The sequence below is a fragment of the Lethenteron reissneri genome, chromosome 19 (genome assembly GCF_015708825.2).
Source record: "Lethenteron reissneri isolate LAM-NWPU_2019-01 chromosome 19, ASM1570882v1, whole genome shotgun sequence".
NCBI classification, from domain to species: domain Eukaryota; kingdom Metazoa; phylum Chordata; class Hyperoartia; order Petromyzontiformes; family Petromyzontidae; genus Lethenteron; species Lethenteron reissneri.
In genome coordinates this window covers 2,383,314-2,398,568 of record NC_083797.1, presented here as the reverse complement: position 1 = coordinate 2,398,568, position 15,255 = coordinate 2,383,314, and the positions used below count along the sequence as shown (strand labels likewise).

At 46.4% G+C, this 15,255-nt stretch overlaps 1 protein-coding gene across 2 annotated transcripts in view; it reads right to left on the bottom strand.

Annotated features, from left to right (window-relative positions):
* RTEL1 (regulator of telomere elongation helicase 1) overlaps positions 1 to 15,255 on the bottom strand; it is a 67,575-nt gene that overhangs the window by 6,610 nt on the left and 45,710 nt on the right. For both annotated transcript variants that reach the window (XR_009755325.1, XM_061554156.1), the window contains exons 27-32: positions 12,347 to 12,513; positions 9,942 to 10,284; positions 6,966 to 7,118; positions 6,092 to 6,322; positions 4,641 to 4,838; positions 588 to 728 (exon numbers count right to left, since the gene is read on the bottom strand). Coding sequence is in view for 1 of the 2 variants with exons in the window: in XM_061554156.1 (XP_061410140.1) it covers positions 588 to 728; positions 4,641 to 4,838; positions 6,092 to 6,322; positions 6,966 to 7,118; positions 9,942 to 10,284; positions 12,347 to 12,513 (1,233 nt within the window). In the remaining variant the exon portion in view is untranslated. The remainder of the gene's footprint in view (positions 1 to 587; positions 729 to 4,640; positions 4,839 to 6,091; positions 6,323 to 6,965; positions 7,119 to 9,941; positions 10,285 to 12,346; positions 12,514 to 15,255) is intronic.

Below are 15,255 nucleotides of genomic sequence, written 5' to 3'. Positions count from 1 at the left end.
AAAGCATGTGTTAAAAAGGCATACACTTTCTTATTATTGAAATTAAGACCTTAGCTGCCCCACTGTGGAAATGCTGGCTCTTTCCCACAGCAGCTAAATACAGGAAGGCTGTAATTAAGCATCAATTCATCAGTCAATTGCTGATTCTTAAGCTCATGCATCAGATGTCGTGTATAAGAATCAATACTTTTATATCCACACATGGGTGTATAGAGGGGGGGGGGGGAGCTGAGAGACAATTGTACCGCTTTCTTAAGCCACCAGTTAAGTTGATACGCTGGTTCGGGTGTGGTGGGATCAACTGTGGGTCCACTAAAACACCTGACCGGCGTTCAAGAACAGCCCAAACATCTTCCCAGAGGGGAACTCGAGATCATCCTCTCGTGAGAGGCCCTTCTATCAGCAGTGGCATGAGCAAGTCACTGCGGGGCCACATCTTTCTATTTCATGTTTTCGTTAACAGGTCCACACAGCCCATGCACCATAAGAATCCACAGGGTGAATTTTTTTTTATGATCAGAGACTGTCAAGATTGCCATCCCTTGCCTTTACTCGTGACAGGGTGGACAGGCCAGTCAATGCCTTACCTGTGGAGGCTGGGGCACCAACTCCATCTGACCGAGCCTTCTTTGCCTGCCTGTGGCTCCAGTCGCAGCCTTCGCCCGTAAGGTCACGGCACACTCCCTCAAACTTCTCCCGGTGCTGCTGGAGGATGAACACCGAGAACTCTGCCGCACGCACGGTTGGGGCACAGATAAGGTCGTCGTTGTCGGCTATTCAAAGCAGTGCTGAGAACGTGCGTTTATGACGTGCGATGCTATGCTCGCCCATGAATGCGAGAGAAATAAAGCTCGTTGGCCCAGGTGCGGCCCCGCACAGCTCAGCTCTTGCCCCTCGCACAGCTTTATTGTATGCATGTTGAACTTCTTTCACACCGTACGTAGCCAACCGTGCTAATGGGAGGTGCGGGGAAAGGACGACAAACTAAACACAAAAAACAGTTTGAAAGAAATGAGCTTTCAATCTAGATAACATCGGAAGGAGGAGCGTTCCAGATGGCCGCAGAAGCGCATCTGAAAGTGCGCAGTGACCATCTTTGTTCGATGGCGAGCTAAAGGCCACTGCGAGGATGACCGAGTTCGCGTGATGGTTCATGCTCCTCGAAGCTTCACGAGTCAGTGCATGGGTTCTACCCCTCCTGCTCCCTCCCCCTGCCTCCCCTCCCATGGCAAGAGAGACAAGATGGTAAAAAAAAACCATGTTTTTAACAGCGTTCAAACCATGTTTTTGTTAGGCTATGCTATCGCAATACTATTATCCATTCATTTAGTGCAGCTTCTCTTGACCTCAGCAAGGAATGCTTGACTGCATATCTCATATCCGTGACGATTACATCACATCCACAATTGGTTCCCAGGGCAGACAGGCTAAGAGCCCAGTTGGTGCTGGTTTCGCGCTGTAAGGCTTACTGTGAAACTCCAGGTGGCAATCGCCTAGTTTGCAAACATGCCTGGCTTGCTTCCCAAAAGTCATGGGCAACGTGGCAACTGCCCCCTTGCTCAAATGAGCATGAGGCAACGATGTGCTCTGTTATTAGCCAGCGCAAGGCTTCCGACAAAGAGTGGTGTGCGTTGGGTTATGGCCGTGCCTCCAATCCAGCACTTTGGAGGAAAAAGTTTCACATTTCCTAAATGTCCGCAATAGAGATGGCAGTACAAAATATTGATTCTTGAATTCATCTGTACGAGCCTGTGAGTGTTAAACCTCTCGTATACATGCGAGTTTTCTCCAGCTATTCCGGTTTCCCCCCACAAACCAAACACTAAATGGGTGGAATTGGCCAAACATTCCAAGACAGAACCCTCCTGACAAATAGGTGTGCGATTCAATGAGGCTTTCCTGGATAAACAAATGGAATTATTACTTTTTGGTATCTTATAAACCCGACAAATATCTGGGGCTGAGTCAACCCCCATGCAGGATTTAAACTCACGAGTGTCGAGGGCCTTCATCACAGAACGACAAAAACAAAAGACAAAGATCCCCGTTTAGCCTTCACAGACTGTTGGGGCAAGTGCTGTTAGCGAGCACCTATGAAAGCCAGAACGGCACACGAGGGGGTGGGTGTCTAGCACCATGCCCAGCCGCCTTTGTCTCCCCAGTGGCGAGGTTTTTACGCACTGCACCAGGTACTCATTTGAGGCTGAGTTGACCTCAGGGGGGGGGGGGGGGGGCCCAGAACCGGTTCCGATAATCGTCACTGGTGTTGGCCCTGAGCGAGAATCGAACTCGGGTCACCAGGTTCGTAGCGCAGCGCACTAACCGCTACACTACCGCTCCCCAAAGAACAACTTGACCATGACCACATGCATGATTATTTCTATGGACTAATTTCGGTCATTGTTCGCAAAATAAATGTAAGTTCATCTCTTTTGTTCACGTAAAAGCTTGTTAGATACGTTAATGTTACTTGAAAAAAGGCAAACCAAGAAATCACTGCCCATCTGTTTGTACGCTGTTTGTTTTGTTAGCCTTTAAACTTAAATGCATGTATAGTATGCCCCCAAGGGATTGTATTACATCCCATGTGACAGTTGAGTGGTTCCACTATCAGACAGAAGAGAAACCTAATCCTACTAATGATTGATGCGGTGTGGGTAGAATATTTCCTACATACACGGGACATGTTTAATTTATACAACATTTTTGCTATCAGAAAATATTTCAAAACGTATATATTTTTGGGGTAAACGTACACAAGCTTTCAGATATGTTAAGTCTGGATGAGTTAAGAGATTTCTACAGTTAAAATTGGGTAAATAAAAATGTAAAAATACCCCCGACGAGACGTGTGCACGGAGCAGCGATTCCTAAAGTGGACACTGAGAAGGCTAAGGTGATGCTAATGGGATCCCGGTGAAATGGCCAATCAATCATTCACGATGATGTGTATCATTGGGTCAGCATTGTTCCCCTCATAAGGAATGAGGGAATACATAATTTCAATTAAGAAGCAAAAACATCCACCTTTTAGAGAATGGGGATTTCTCACTTCACGAGTAATGAGATTGATGAGATTACTCAGCCTACATCCATTAGCTCTTTCACAAGCATGTCACCAGAGTATAATAGTGCTTGCAATTTAGCCCCATTCTCAGGAATGGCACACATGCCTCAAAGTAAATATGACCCTGTACTCACACACAGTAGATAAAGGTAGTAGTAAAATAAACTGAGGAAAAATTACACCGCTGAAATGCCTCGATTGTAAACCTCTTCTGATGAAACCAAACACACGAAATCTCAAGCCCACTACGACGGCAACTCGAGAATACACGATAGTACCTCTCGACACGTCTGTTTTTAAATCCGAAACACCAAAACATTCCCTTGAAGTGTGAATTCACGAAATGTTTTGGAAATCAACGATGACAAATCTAAACAATCGACGTTAACAAAGTCCATATAATTGCCTCAGGGTGCGACAGTCAGCCAGGGGCAAGGTGGCCAAGGCATCACATGCGTGTGAATGGTAACAGGTCACACGATCGACAAGCATTTAACAACTTATGCCCCCACCATTGGGTGAATTATAACAAAGTTGGGTCACATGACTGGAATAAAAAAGCCATTCTATTTTTTGCACCGTGTCTTGTTTGTTATGTCGGATCTGTTCTATCATTTGTTCCGCCAATCGAAGAACATTTTCAACCCGGTAAATAATTATTACATAATTATTATTATCATCGGTTTGTATGTGCATGATTTGATGCGTGCATTGTGAACAATGTAACACATTTAATTACTATACTCAATTCATTTTCACACACTGGGCCAGTGAGTTGTCGGTTCACCATTCATGAAAACCTTTCTTACCATTGCAATACATTCATTGAACATTGCCTGTAAGAAGTTATTCTTTACAAATAATAAACAATAAATACGCGCATGGAAACCAAAAAAACCCATTATAGAACAGAACACATAAAACTGAAAATTCAAACGAATCAGTAGAAGAATTTTTTTTACAGATTTTAAAATCAGATTGACCCCTCAATCGCAACAATTAATCGAACTGTGGGGTAGAGTAAATTGTTACTGCCTAACTTAAAAGTTTCACCGATGACCTGATCTCTTGGAATGCACCTGATCTCATCAGATTGCACAAGCTAAGCAAAATGCACAATTGTACTGTACTATGCTCCCGCATCTGTGCTACCCGCCTTCAACAACCCACACCGATCCAGGGTGGTGAAGTATCATGAAAATAAAGGACCCACGTGGCATGGAAAGGCCCTCTTCATTCGCCGGTGAACTGACAAAAGGGCTGTACGTGGTACAAAACAAACACGTGTACAATGTGAAGAATCTTGACTTAAAGCTTTCGCGACTGCAGGAATTCATATTCTTTGGGTCTTTCGGTAAAGTCACGTAGATAGGTTCAAAGAAAATAACACGAAACTACGACGTTTCGATCACAACACAAGCGATCGTCAGCAGGAGGAAAGAGGAGGAAATCTGCTGAATGCAGACTGTTTCATAGGGTGTAGTCCGAGGGTCATAAAGGAAGTGGGCAGGGCGAGTGATATTAATGTGAGAAACTAGCATGTTAATGTAAGATGGAAGGTTTCAGCGCTTACTCCGCAGCAGCATCGCGTGGGTAGGATCCTCCAGGAAGAGGGCGGCCAGCGCGGCCACCATGGCCTGGAAGTCGCCGCTTGATCGGTAGTCCTTGAGGGCGCCGCAGAAGCGGTCAAACTCCCCAGCGCCGAGCAAGATCCGCACCTCATCCACGTACTGCGCGCACGCTTTCCTGCAGCGCTCCGGCTCCGCGTCGCCTGCACGAGCGGCAGCGGCAGAAAATACGGGAGCACGCAGAGGACGAACATGGGACCGGAGCGTGTGGCATCGGGGTGGGTGCTCAGTCATAACCGCGAGTGGGGAAAAAAAGTTACCTATTCTATTTAAAGCTTTCGTGACTGCAGGGATTCATCTTCTTGGTTCTTTCGGTAAAGTCACGTAGAAGGGAAGTAATAAAATAATAAAAATAAAACATAATAAAATAATTCTCACGACGTTTCGGCCACAACGCAAGCAGCCGTCCTCCCCGACAGACCTGGTCTTCACTTGCGCTGACCCGAGTGGTGAAGTATGGATAAATAACACCCATCATCATCAATGTGCAGAAGAACTTTATCCAGCAGTGGATTGACAGAGGGCCGTGGAAAAAAGCAAAAGGATTCGAAAAATGCGCCCCACACAATTCAGAAAATTGGCAAGATTTAGTGACAATTTCATTCCAGAATAGATTTTTTTTGCCATTATGGTTCATGTAGAACCTAAACTCGCTGAAGGGTGTCCAAGAACCTGAAAGGTTTCCATGAATCGGTCACATACACACACACGATTCAACACATATTTCAAATATCATATGCACCCCCCAGGACCAAATCACGCAGAATGCTCCCAATCTTTGTAAATATCACAAGCTAAGCAGGGTTGACAGTAGATAGTACATGGATGGGAAATCACCATGCATGCAACAGGAGTAGAATTGTGCAGGGCTACATTGTCAGCAGATGACCAATGCAGCATATACATTGTTGTACTGTACTACACTAACATTTATGCAACTTTGCCTTCCCCAACCCATGCCGACCAGCTTGGATAATTATAGTCATATAAGCTCTATGACCCGCACGGTGTTTGAAGTCTCTAACACAACCGTGAAATGACAAATGGGCTGTATGCGTTCATCATGCGTAATAAGAAGCGACTTGAAGCGATGATCCATTATCTGCCCACTAAAGTAAACCTCCCAGCAGTATTCCCACGCACCATTAGTAAGCGACATCCCCGAGCGATCACGAACGCACGTTCGCCAACGCCTCTTTACGAGACACTCTCAACGTCGCGCCCGCCTGCGAAATGTGCTGAGAAGCCGCCGACAAGCATCTCGTGAAACGACTGCGCCGGAGGGCTGGAGTGGGGGCGGCGGGTGCTGCTGCGCTCAGGTGGGGAGTGTCAGGATAGCGAGCGACAAGAGGCCGGAAGGTGGAGGGGACGGGGGGGGGGGGGAGAGCAGCCTTACGTTGCTTGGCAGGTTGCGGCGTGGGTTTCTCGGACACAGCTGCGACGGCGCACGAGGTCGACGCTTGCTCCAGCGGCCTCAGGTGGCCGGCGCCCTTGTTCAGGTGGGTGCTGCTGTCCAACTCCTGCGCGGAGCTCTCGGCAGAGATCGCCGACGAGCAGCCGAGCTTCGACTTGGGGTTCCCGCGTGCGCTTCCATCCTCTGGACTGAGCTTCCTTTTGGTCTGGCCTCCTGTGCCCGAAGGGATTGTGGCAACACACTTTGAGACCACTTGCAGGGAGGAGACATGAGCACCACATCTTTCCGAAAAGTTCAAGTTCATTTATTAAGTATAACCCTGTGAGCCATTCGGCTTTTGAATCGGGTGCAACCGCAACAAACAAAAAACATGAACAAGAAAACATCTTAAAGTGACTATGTGACTAAGTGCAAACAGAAAATCCAAGAAAAGACAGCAAAATATTGCAGAAAAAACACCGTACACCAACACTGTGTGCAAAAATCCCAGTGGGATGCAAGTCAAACAACAACAGCAACCACAAGACAACTTAGATTTCGATTTAAAGCTTTCGTGACTGCAGGGATTCATCTTCTTGGTTCTTTTGGTAAAGTCACGTGACTTTACCGAAAGAACCAAGAAGAAGACAACTTAGATTAAGGCCATCAGTCTAACTCCATACTACAACAAACAAACATGGCCAAACCAAAAAACTTTTCGAAATCACCAAAATAAAGCCATGAAAGCAATGAAACAGTGATCATAGTCGAGATTAGAACGACAAATCAGAACGTTACAACGACAAATCAGAACGCTGAAACGACAAATCAGAACGTTACAACAATGACAAATCGGAACGCTGAAACGACAACAAACCTGACTGTGCTGCGTTGTTCTGCTGGAGGAGTTCGGTGCGCTGCTCGCGGGTCAGGCTGTGCTCCGCCACGTAGCCGCAGCCCTCGCCCGTCAGGCTCCGGCAAGTCTCGTCAAATGCCTTCTTGTGATGCGGCCGGACGAAGATGTAAAACTCTGCCGTGGTGTGGTGAAAGGAAGGGGGACACGGCCATAAACCGTCGCGGGAACTTCGGTCATCCTCGCGGCAGCGGCTTACGGCTGGCCTACGAATTAAGATGGTCACCGCATTGCGCGCTTTCAGAAGCGCTTCTGTGGCCGTCTGGAACGCTCTTCCTTCCGATATTAGGAAGTCGCTGGAGCTATGCACTTTTAAATCATCTACATTGAAAACTCATTTCTTTAGAACTGCTTTTTGTGTTCTTTGGGTCTTTTGGCAAAGCCACGTAGATAAATGTAAGCTCGGAGAGAGCTCGGCGATGCTCTTGCCGAGCTCTCTCGGAGCTTACATTTACAAATCTCTTCCATTGACACGCTAATCTATCACAATACAATGGCCACCCCCACAGCTTCGTTTGTCAAGATTTTTCCCGATCTTACATTTACATGCAAATTGCATCTCTAGCCCCTCCCACTGACCCTTGGGCTACACCCATCCCAAGTCTTTATAACTCCTTTCCTTAGCAGCGCTCCCACCATATATTCTCAGTAACTCTCCCGCGATATTTCTCACCTGATGACGACTGTTTTTATTGTTTGATCAATCTAAGTGGCTTTACCGAAAGACACAAAGAATATGAATTCCTGCAGTCACGAAGGCTTTAAGTCAAGATTTAACTGCTTTTTGTATTTAGTTTGTTGTCCTTCCCCCCGCACCTTCAATTTGCATGGTTGGCTATGTACGGTGCGAAAGAAGTTCAACATACATACACACTAGGGAGGGTGATGAGCAAGGGATGCGAGGTAAACATAGAATTCAGGGTGTGAGAGGCGAGAGATTAGGGATGGCTTTAGGTATAATTGCACTCCTGGATAGCAGAGCAGAAAATAAACCCTCCAACTTTTCCACACCCTCCACTTATACATGCACAGACAAAGGCCCCCCCCCCCCCCCCGACCCCTTACAGCTGTTAACGACTTTTTGACAGTGCTATTAGCACGCAGCTATGAAGGCCGGAATGGCGCATCACGGGGGTGGTCAACACCAGGCCCAGCCGCCTTTGTTTCCCCAGTGCTGATGTTTTACAAACTTCCGTCAAGTATTCGATTAAGGCTCAGTTGATCGAGAAAAGGCACAGGACCTACATCCAAATACACGCACACATTCCCCAAGCGATAAACAGTCATTATTGTTTATACCGTTCATATTAAAACAATAATATGAAATGAAGATATAAATATGTCATGAAACCAGCCACCACGCGAGACAACCAATTAGTAAGGTTTGTCACGTAAACAGAACGTGCCAATTCGTGACGTGTACAGCACTAGTGTGTAGTGTATAGTGTAGTGTATAGTGTAGTATACTAGTACAGCACACCGGTGTGTTGGAGAGTAAACCCACACACGACATTTACAATCTGAGTACGACGTTTCACCAGTAATCTGGCTGTTGCCTGATGAAGCTAGTTGTAATTACTGGCGAAACGTCGTACTCAGATTGTAAATGTTGTGGCTTTGCTCTCCAACACACCGGTTAGTGCTGTACTAGTGACGAATTGGCCACGTTCTGTTTACGTGATAACCCTTACTAGTTGGCTGTGTCGGGTGGTGGCGGGTTTAATGACACATTTATATATTTACACGATCTAACCCATAAAAACCTGTCATATGGATGACATTGGTTGTGAAAGCCTATGTGTTACAATTAAATAAAGAGTCCACCCTTTACGAATAAAAATGTAACTTGGTATTTTTCATGGGCCCTTCTGGAGTTTGAGGCGCCTGAACAAAATGTCTCATTTGCTGCTTGCCCCCCCCCCCCCCCCGCCGCTCAAACTGACTCTGGCCCTTGGAAAAAAAGCACTGTTCAATTCCCGCTGAGAACGTGTAACAATTATTTTAGCCATCACGCAAAGTGGAGCTGCTTTGCTAAATTTCTCGACCAGGAGGAGAAGTTAATGAGTGGTCTGTATGGAACGACCGTGGCACCAAGGTGAGAAAACAAGTGCATGGCTCGGCTTGTTAGGTCTCAGAAGAGTGTCAAACTCATTGTCACGAACAGGAATCTATTGCATCACCTTCTCTCCCAGGGGCTAATAGTTTTTACTGCAGTGCAGCTGTATTAAATCCTATGTCATTGTATATTTTTAATCATCCATAAAGAAAACGTGGAAACTTAACCCTACACAACACCCTACAAATGACTGTGAAGACACACTGCCCAAGGGAGGTCCTGTACGTGTGCTTAAACTATGACATGTTTACGACGATAATTAATATTACAATACCGTACAGCAAACTTTACAATGGTCGTAAATAACATAAGGCACTACCCGTTGCCATCAAGCCCATCAAATGTCCACAAGCGATAACTGTAAAATGCTAATTCTCAGCGAAATGTCATGTGTACACGCATGGATTCTGTAGCCCTTTTCAACATGCATTTTTCTTTGCAAGTATTTCATTAGCAGTATGGAAAATGTTAGGGCAAAAGTTGTCTTCATTTTGCAAAGAATACTATTTTGCTCTGGATTATTTATCCACGTTTTGAGCTAACTTTTTATCAATTAGGCTAATTAGTTATTGGGTACATCCCTAAATCCAGGCCCCCTCCTGGCAACACAACTTTAAACGACATTTTTATCGGATCATCATTACGAGCGTCATCATAACCGCATGCCAAACGCAGATAAGACAGAAAGATGCGACGCATTAAAGGATTTCACCTTCAGTTCAAAACGTCAACAAACGCAACGCTTCGATGACGAACATTTCCGTCACTAATTTCGCTTGCGAAACGAGAACCGGCACGAGAGAGGCAGCGGGCACGCGACGTACGGCGGAGTAGCCGGTACTTCATGGGGTCCTCGGTGAAGATGGGGCCCAGCTTCTGGAAGAGGAGCTGCAGGTCGTCCATCCGCTTGTACTCGTGCATGGCGCTGCAGAAGTTGGCGTGATTCTCTTGGCTGAGGGTGCGCCTCACGTCCTGAATGTAGGCGCGCGAGCGTTCCACGTGGCTAGCCGGCGTCGGATTCGAGCGCTTGCTGCTGCCCTCCGCCACCCCGCCGGCGTGCGCCCGCTCCTGATGATTGCTCACCACCACCATCTTCTTCTTGCTGCCACGCTGCTCGTCATCCAAAATCTTGTCGTGCCGCAACGTCTGGGTGGAGAGCCGATAGGCCTGGGGCAAAGACAAAGATTCCCCGTGTAGCCTTAACAAACTGTTGGGGCAAATGCTGTTAGCGAGTAGCACCTATGAAGACCGGCACGGCACACGAGGGGGTGGGTGGCCAGCACCACGCCCGGCCGCTTTTGTCTCCCCAGTGGCGAGGTTTTTACACGTCGCACCAGGTACTCATTTGAGGCCGACTCCACCTAGGGGAGACCCAGGACCGATTCAGAAAATCCTCACTGGTGTTGGCTGTGAGTGGGAATTGAACTCGGGTCAAACCCAGGTCGCTGAGTTCAGGCTGCAGTGTGCTATGCACAGTGTGTTAAGTAGCGCAGTGTGCTAACAGTTGCGCTACCGCTCCCCACACGCCTGGGGCACACGCTCACAAATAAAGCTCAATGGACAAAAACTTCCCATTCAGCTTTTAGATTATAGGCAAGCCATGTTAGCGGGCACCTACTAGACTGATGCAGTCAACGAGGGGGTGCCTGGTCACCTTGGTCTTCTCAGTAACGATGTTTACACACATTTACGCACCATGCAACGATTTAATTCTGAGACAATGATTGGAGAGGCTCAGGACTGGTTCATATATCCGACACTGATGGGGAATCAAACCCAGGTCGCTGAGTTCAGGCTGCAGTGTGCTATGCACAGTACAACCAATCTCCTATGCCACACAAATACAGACATAAATAAATATCAGAGACAAAGAACACCAAAATAGTACTTTACACTATAACAAAGTAATGTTAGCAATCACCTATGTAGCCTGGCCCTGCACAAGACAGTGAGTGTTGTGTAAACAGCACCAGAGCCAGCTGACTGTCTCCTAAGTGCTGATGAGTATTAATTTCAGGCCGAGGTGATCTAGGGGAGGCTCAGGGCAGGTTCAGACAGCACTTGTCACTGACGTCATCTGTGGATGATAATTAAACTCAGGTTGCCAGGATCTGTGTGCGGCATACAAGCCACCACACCGCACACAAATGCGTGTACACATGCGCACATTAAATGCACACAAACCTACATAAGTGACTATGATTTATTTTGTGGCTTACATTTTGCCTGGGGAAACCAGCGTTGTACTTACCAAGAATGCCGTATGCCTGACTGTTTAAGTTATATAAATAAGTATTTATTGCAGCTGCCAATTCCAATGACACTGCCTTGCAACTAAAGCAAGTGTAGTCGCGGAAGCTTGACTTGGGTAATGAATCGTCGTTATCCAGGTTACAATAATCAGCAAGAAATTCTTATTGTCAATTTTATTGTAAAGGTGTCTTAATTGGTGCAAATTGTTATTCACGTTTCTCACTTTTTTGTATCTTATTTTGCAATTTAGTTCCCTCCATTAGCCTAATTTTAACACTCACAAATTGGGAAAAAGTGGTAAAAACTCTCGTGCATCACGAGCATCGACTTTAATCAATTAATTGATGCACCACTACACATCTAGCAACAGGGACGTGCACGACATCAACATTTCCCGCACCTCCGATTAACAGGATCGGCTTACGTACGGTGCGAAGCAAGTTCAACATACGTATGTACGTAAGCTACATCAAGAACGAGCTTTTAACAAGTAAACCCGTAAAAACAAAGTTTTTCACTATAAATCCTTTATATGCGTGGCGGCTAGAGTCTTCTCGTCCTCTGGCTTGAGATGGCTGCCACCTATGGGTCAGATGATTGTCTGCCAGTATTAAGCAATTGGTAATTAAATATTTAATTTGTTTTCCCTAAACAGTGAAAAATTTTGGGAATTTTTTTTCACGAACATTAATTGTCTCGCACAACGAGTCTGTGTGGAAAATGTCAGCTCGATTGGATCACGGGAAGTGGGTTAAAAAACGACCGAAAGATTTGCACGGTCGTAAGCAAGCAAGCAAGCACGCAAGCAAGCAAGCGAACTTAATATAAAGGATTAAAAAATCGCTGCCAGCGCAGAGCGTGCAATTCTGTCTCAAATTTAAAGTCCCCTCCGCCTCATGCTCAAACCCCGAAGAGCATCGCGTTTGCCATGCCCCCCCCCCCCCCCCCCCCGACGCGGCGCTGCCTGGCACTCCACCTGTTCCTCGCCGGGTAGGTGGCTTACGCCGTTCCGCTCCCGGCGCTCGCTGAACTCCAGGGCGTCCAAGAGCCCCGCTGGCCGGCGTGCCGTGCGCCCGTCCTCGGGCTCGAACTCCACACACAGCCGTGCCAGGCCGCTGACCCCCGCGTGGTAGTCCCCGGGATCTGGGCGAGAGAAGGCGGGGCGGGGCAGGCGACCAAGCATCGCCGTCAGTGAGCCTTTGTACGTACAGGGTGACCCAAAAAAAACGGGCCCCAACTCTAATAGGCCCCGTGTGCACGGGGCCCGTTTTTTTTGGGTATGTGTGTGTGTTAGGGAGCGGTAGTGTGGTGGTTGGCGCGCTGCGCTAGGAACCCGGCAACCCAAGTTCGATTCCCGCCGACGGCCAACACCAGTGACAATTATTTGAACTGGTCCTGGGCCTCCCCTAGGCTGACTCAGCCTCAAATGAGTACCTGGTGCGGTGTGTAAACATCGCCACCGGGGAGACAAAGGACGTCAGGTTTGGTGCTGGCCACCCGCCACCTCGTGTACTGTTTTGGCCCTCATAGGTGCTCGCGAACAGCACTTGCCCCAACAGCATGTTGAATGCTACACGGGAGATCTTGGTCTTTTTTGTGCATACTCCCATCGTGTTTTTGCATTATTTGTTGTTGTAAGGTTCTGACTCTCCGTGCTTCCAGGTTGTTTTTACAGCCACATATTGAGTTGTGCATGCGTGTCTCGGCAGGGCACAGTGGTTAAAACGTATCGCACGATGAATCTGGCAGGTTCAAGTACTAGGTAGGGTTGACATTGGTGATGAGTAATGTCTGCACCAGTGGTGGGCTCCTACACCTTCACCAACCCACACTTACCAGTGTGACAAAGCAGGCTGCAACAATCTGCATGACTAACAGGGTGTGGGAAGGCATTTATCTTGCAGTAGATTGACAAAGGTACGAACAGAATTCGTATTTTATTATTCACTTCCCAGTATCACTCTTCGCGACATGCTGTCACAAGATTGAAAAACCAATAACACTGGCAGAAAGTAGTGTAGCATCACTCTGAATGAGAGAACGACCCACTGGAAGGTGACGTAAACACAAGTACAATTTCCTCTTCCACACACTAGCTGGTGCACTTCTCGCATGCACTTCAATAGTAAATTTTTGGATGGCTACACGAAGAGGGGGGGGGGAGCCCTGGCCCGATTAGCTAACAAGTCCGACAAGCTGCTAAAACCGTTATAATCAATATAATAAAATACACTCATGCCTAGAATAAACATACTAAAATAGTCCTATAAACGCTATAACATGTCAACCCGATTTAATGACACGTGTAGCTTTGTCAGATTCGAAGTCAAGAACTGAATGATTCTAGCTTAGTGGTCAAACACAGCATTTGTCACCTGAGCCACTGTGGTTAACTTCTCCGGCAGTTTATTTTTACAGGTAAAACCCGGTATACAGAATGAAAAGCAACCTCACTAACCCGCAATGTGACCACTTGCCGTGCCTAAAAAATCCGACATACAGGGATCTCGTGCTCAAAACAGCATTGTAATGGCGCACAGCTTTCTTGGGTGGTCATGAGGCAGAGGTGGAAGTTCTACATTCCAAAGATGGGGACCCCACCGTATCCCTAAGGTGATCTCTACAATTATGCACCATGTGCCTGTCAGCGATAACAAAACAGCACTCTCTCACTTATGCACTCATAAAATCAACATTCAAATGTCGCGCAGCCTACGGCTACATGTACAAGTGGTGTGAATACATTAAAATGCGAACACCATACCAATGAAAGCAACATCACGCTTTACAAAGCTCCTAAAACAAAAATGAATGTGCACATATTTCTGAATGCGAGCGAAACGCCTACCAACACGCCTGCATGAAAGCCCTTTTGCTCAAGTGCCTCTTGGCGAACATACTGGTGAGCTCCCACCCCATTCAACACCCTCGCCTGGAAACGTTAGCACTTGACATGTCCAGCAAGACCGACACCCATTCATGCAGAGGCCGATTGCCAAATATGCAACGCTCCAAGCAGAACCGCACCAGCACAAATTAACACCTACATTTTCCCAAATGAATCCATCGGTGATCGTTATCACAATTCCACAATTAACTTCTATTCGCGAGAGATCGATACTATGTGACAGACCATTGAAATTACTTTGTGAATATGAGTGCAATTGTTTATAATAATTGATCCTACCTCATTAGAATGGGTATTTGTTGTTTTGGGAATTGCCTTTTACTTTGCTTGTAACGCGATATAAAAAAAACTTCAAGTCTCAACGCATTCTTATCTTGCTGAAAATATTATCTGTAACCTCTATGTTGGTGGTTGTGAGTGTTGTGTTACTGCATTTATTTGTGGTTACAAAATGTGTGCAAATAAGTCAAATTTATTGGGCAAAAGCCTTTTGGTTTAATGTGGACATCCAGCATATTGGAAGTGAAAAGATAAAATTAAAATATTCAAATAAACTTGACAAAACGATTACTGAAACATATCACTGACACTTACTACCTTAATAGACATTCACTAACTATTTACACTTCGAACGTTTATCATCGAAAAAAAACCACGTCAATAATGAATGATGTGCAGTTTCCACCAAGCTACCATCGTCATGAAGCAAGGTGAAAAGGTGACGCTTACCTGACGGGCGAATGGATAAAAAAAACATATTCACAGCTATTTAATCGTAAGAAGAAAGTGAAAACATGAGAGATAAATCTAGCAGAGCTGGTGGCAGAAATTCAAATGCACTGGTTCACCGATTCCTGCTGCCTGCCACGCTCTTTCTGATGATGCCGCACGCTTAATTTATTTTTACCCATTTTAATTAGTTAAACATATACTTTATTACCAAATTAATTCAGCGTGTCCTAAATGGGAGTGTGCCG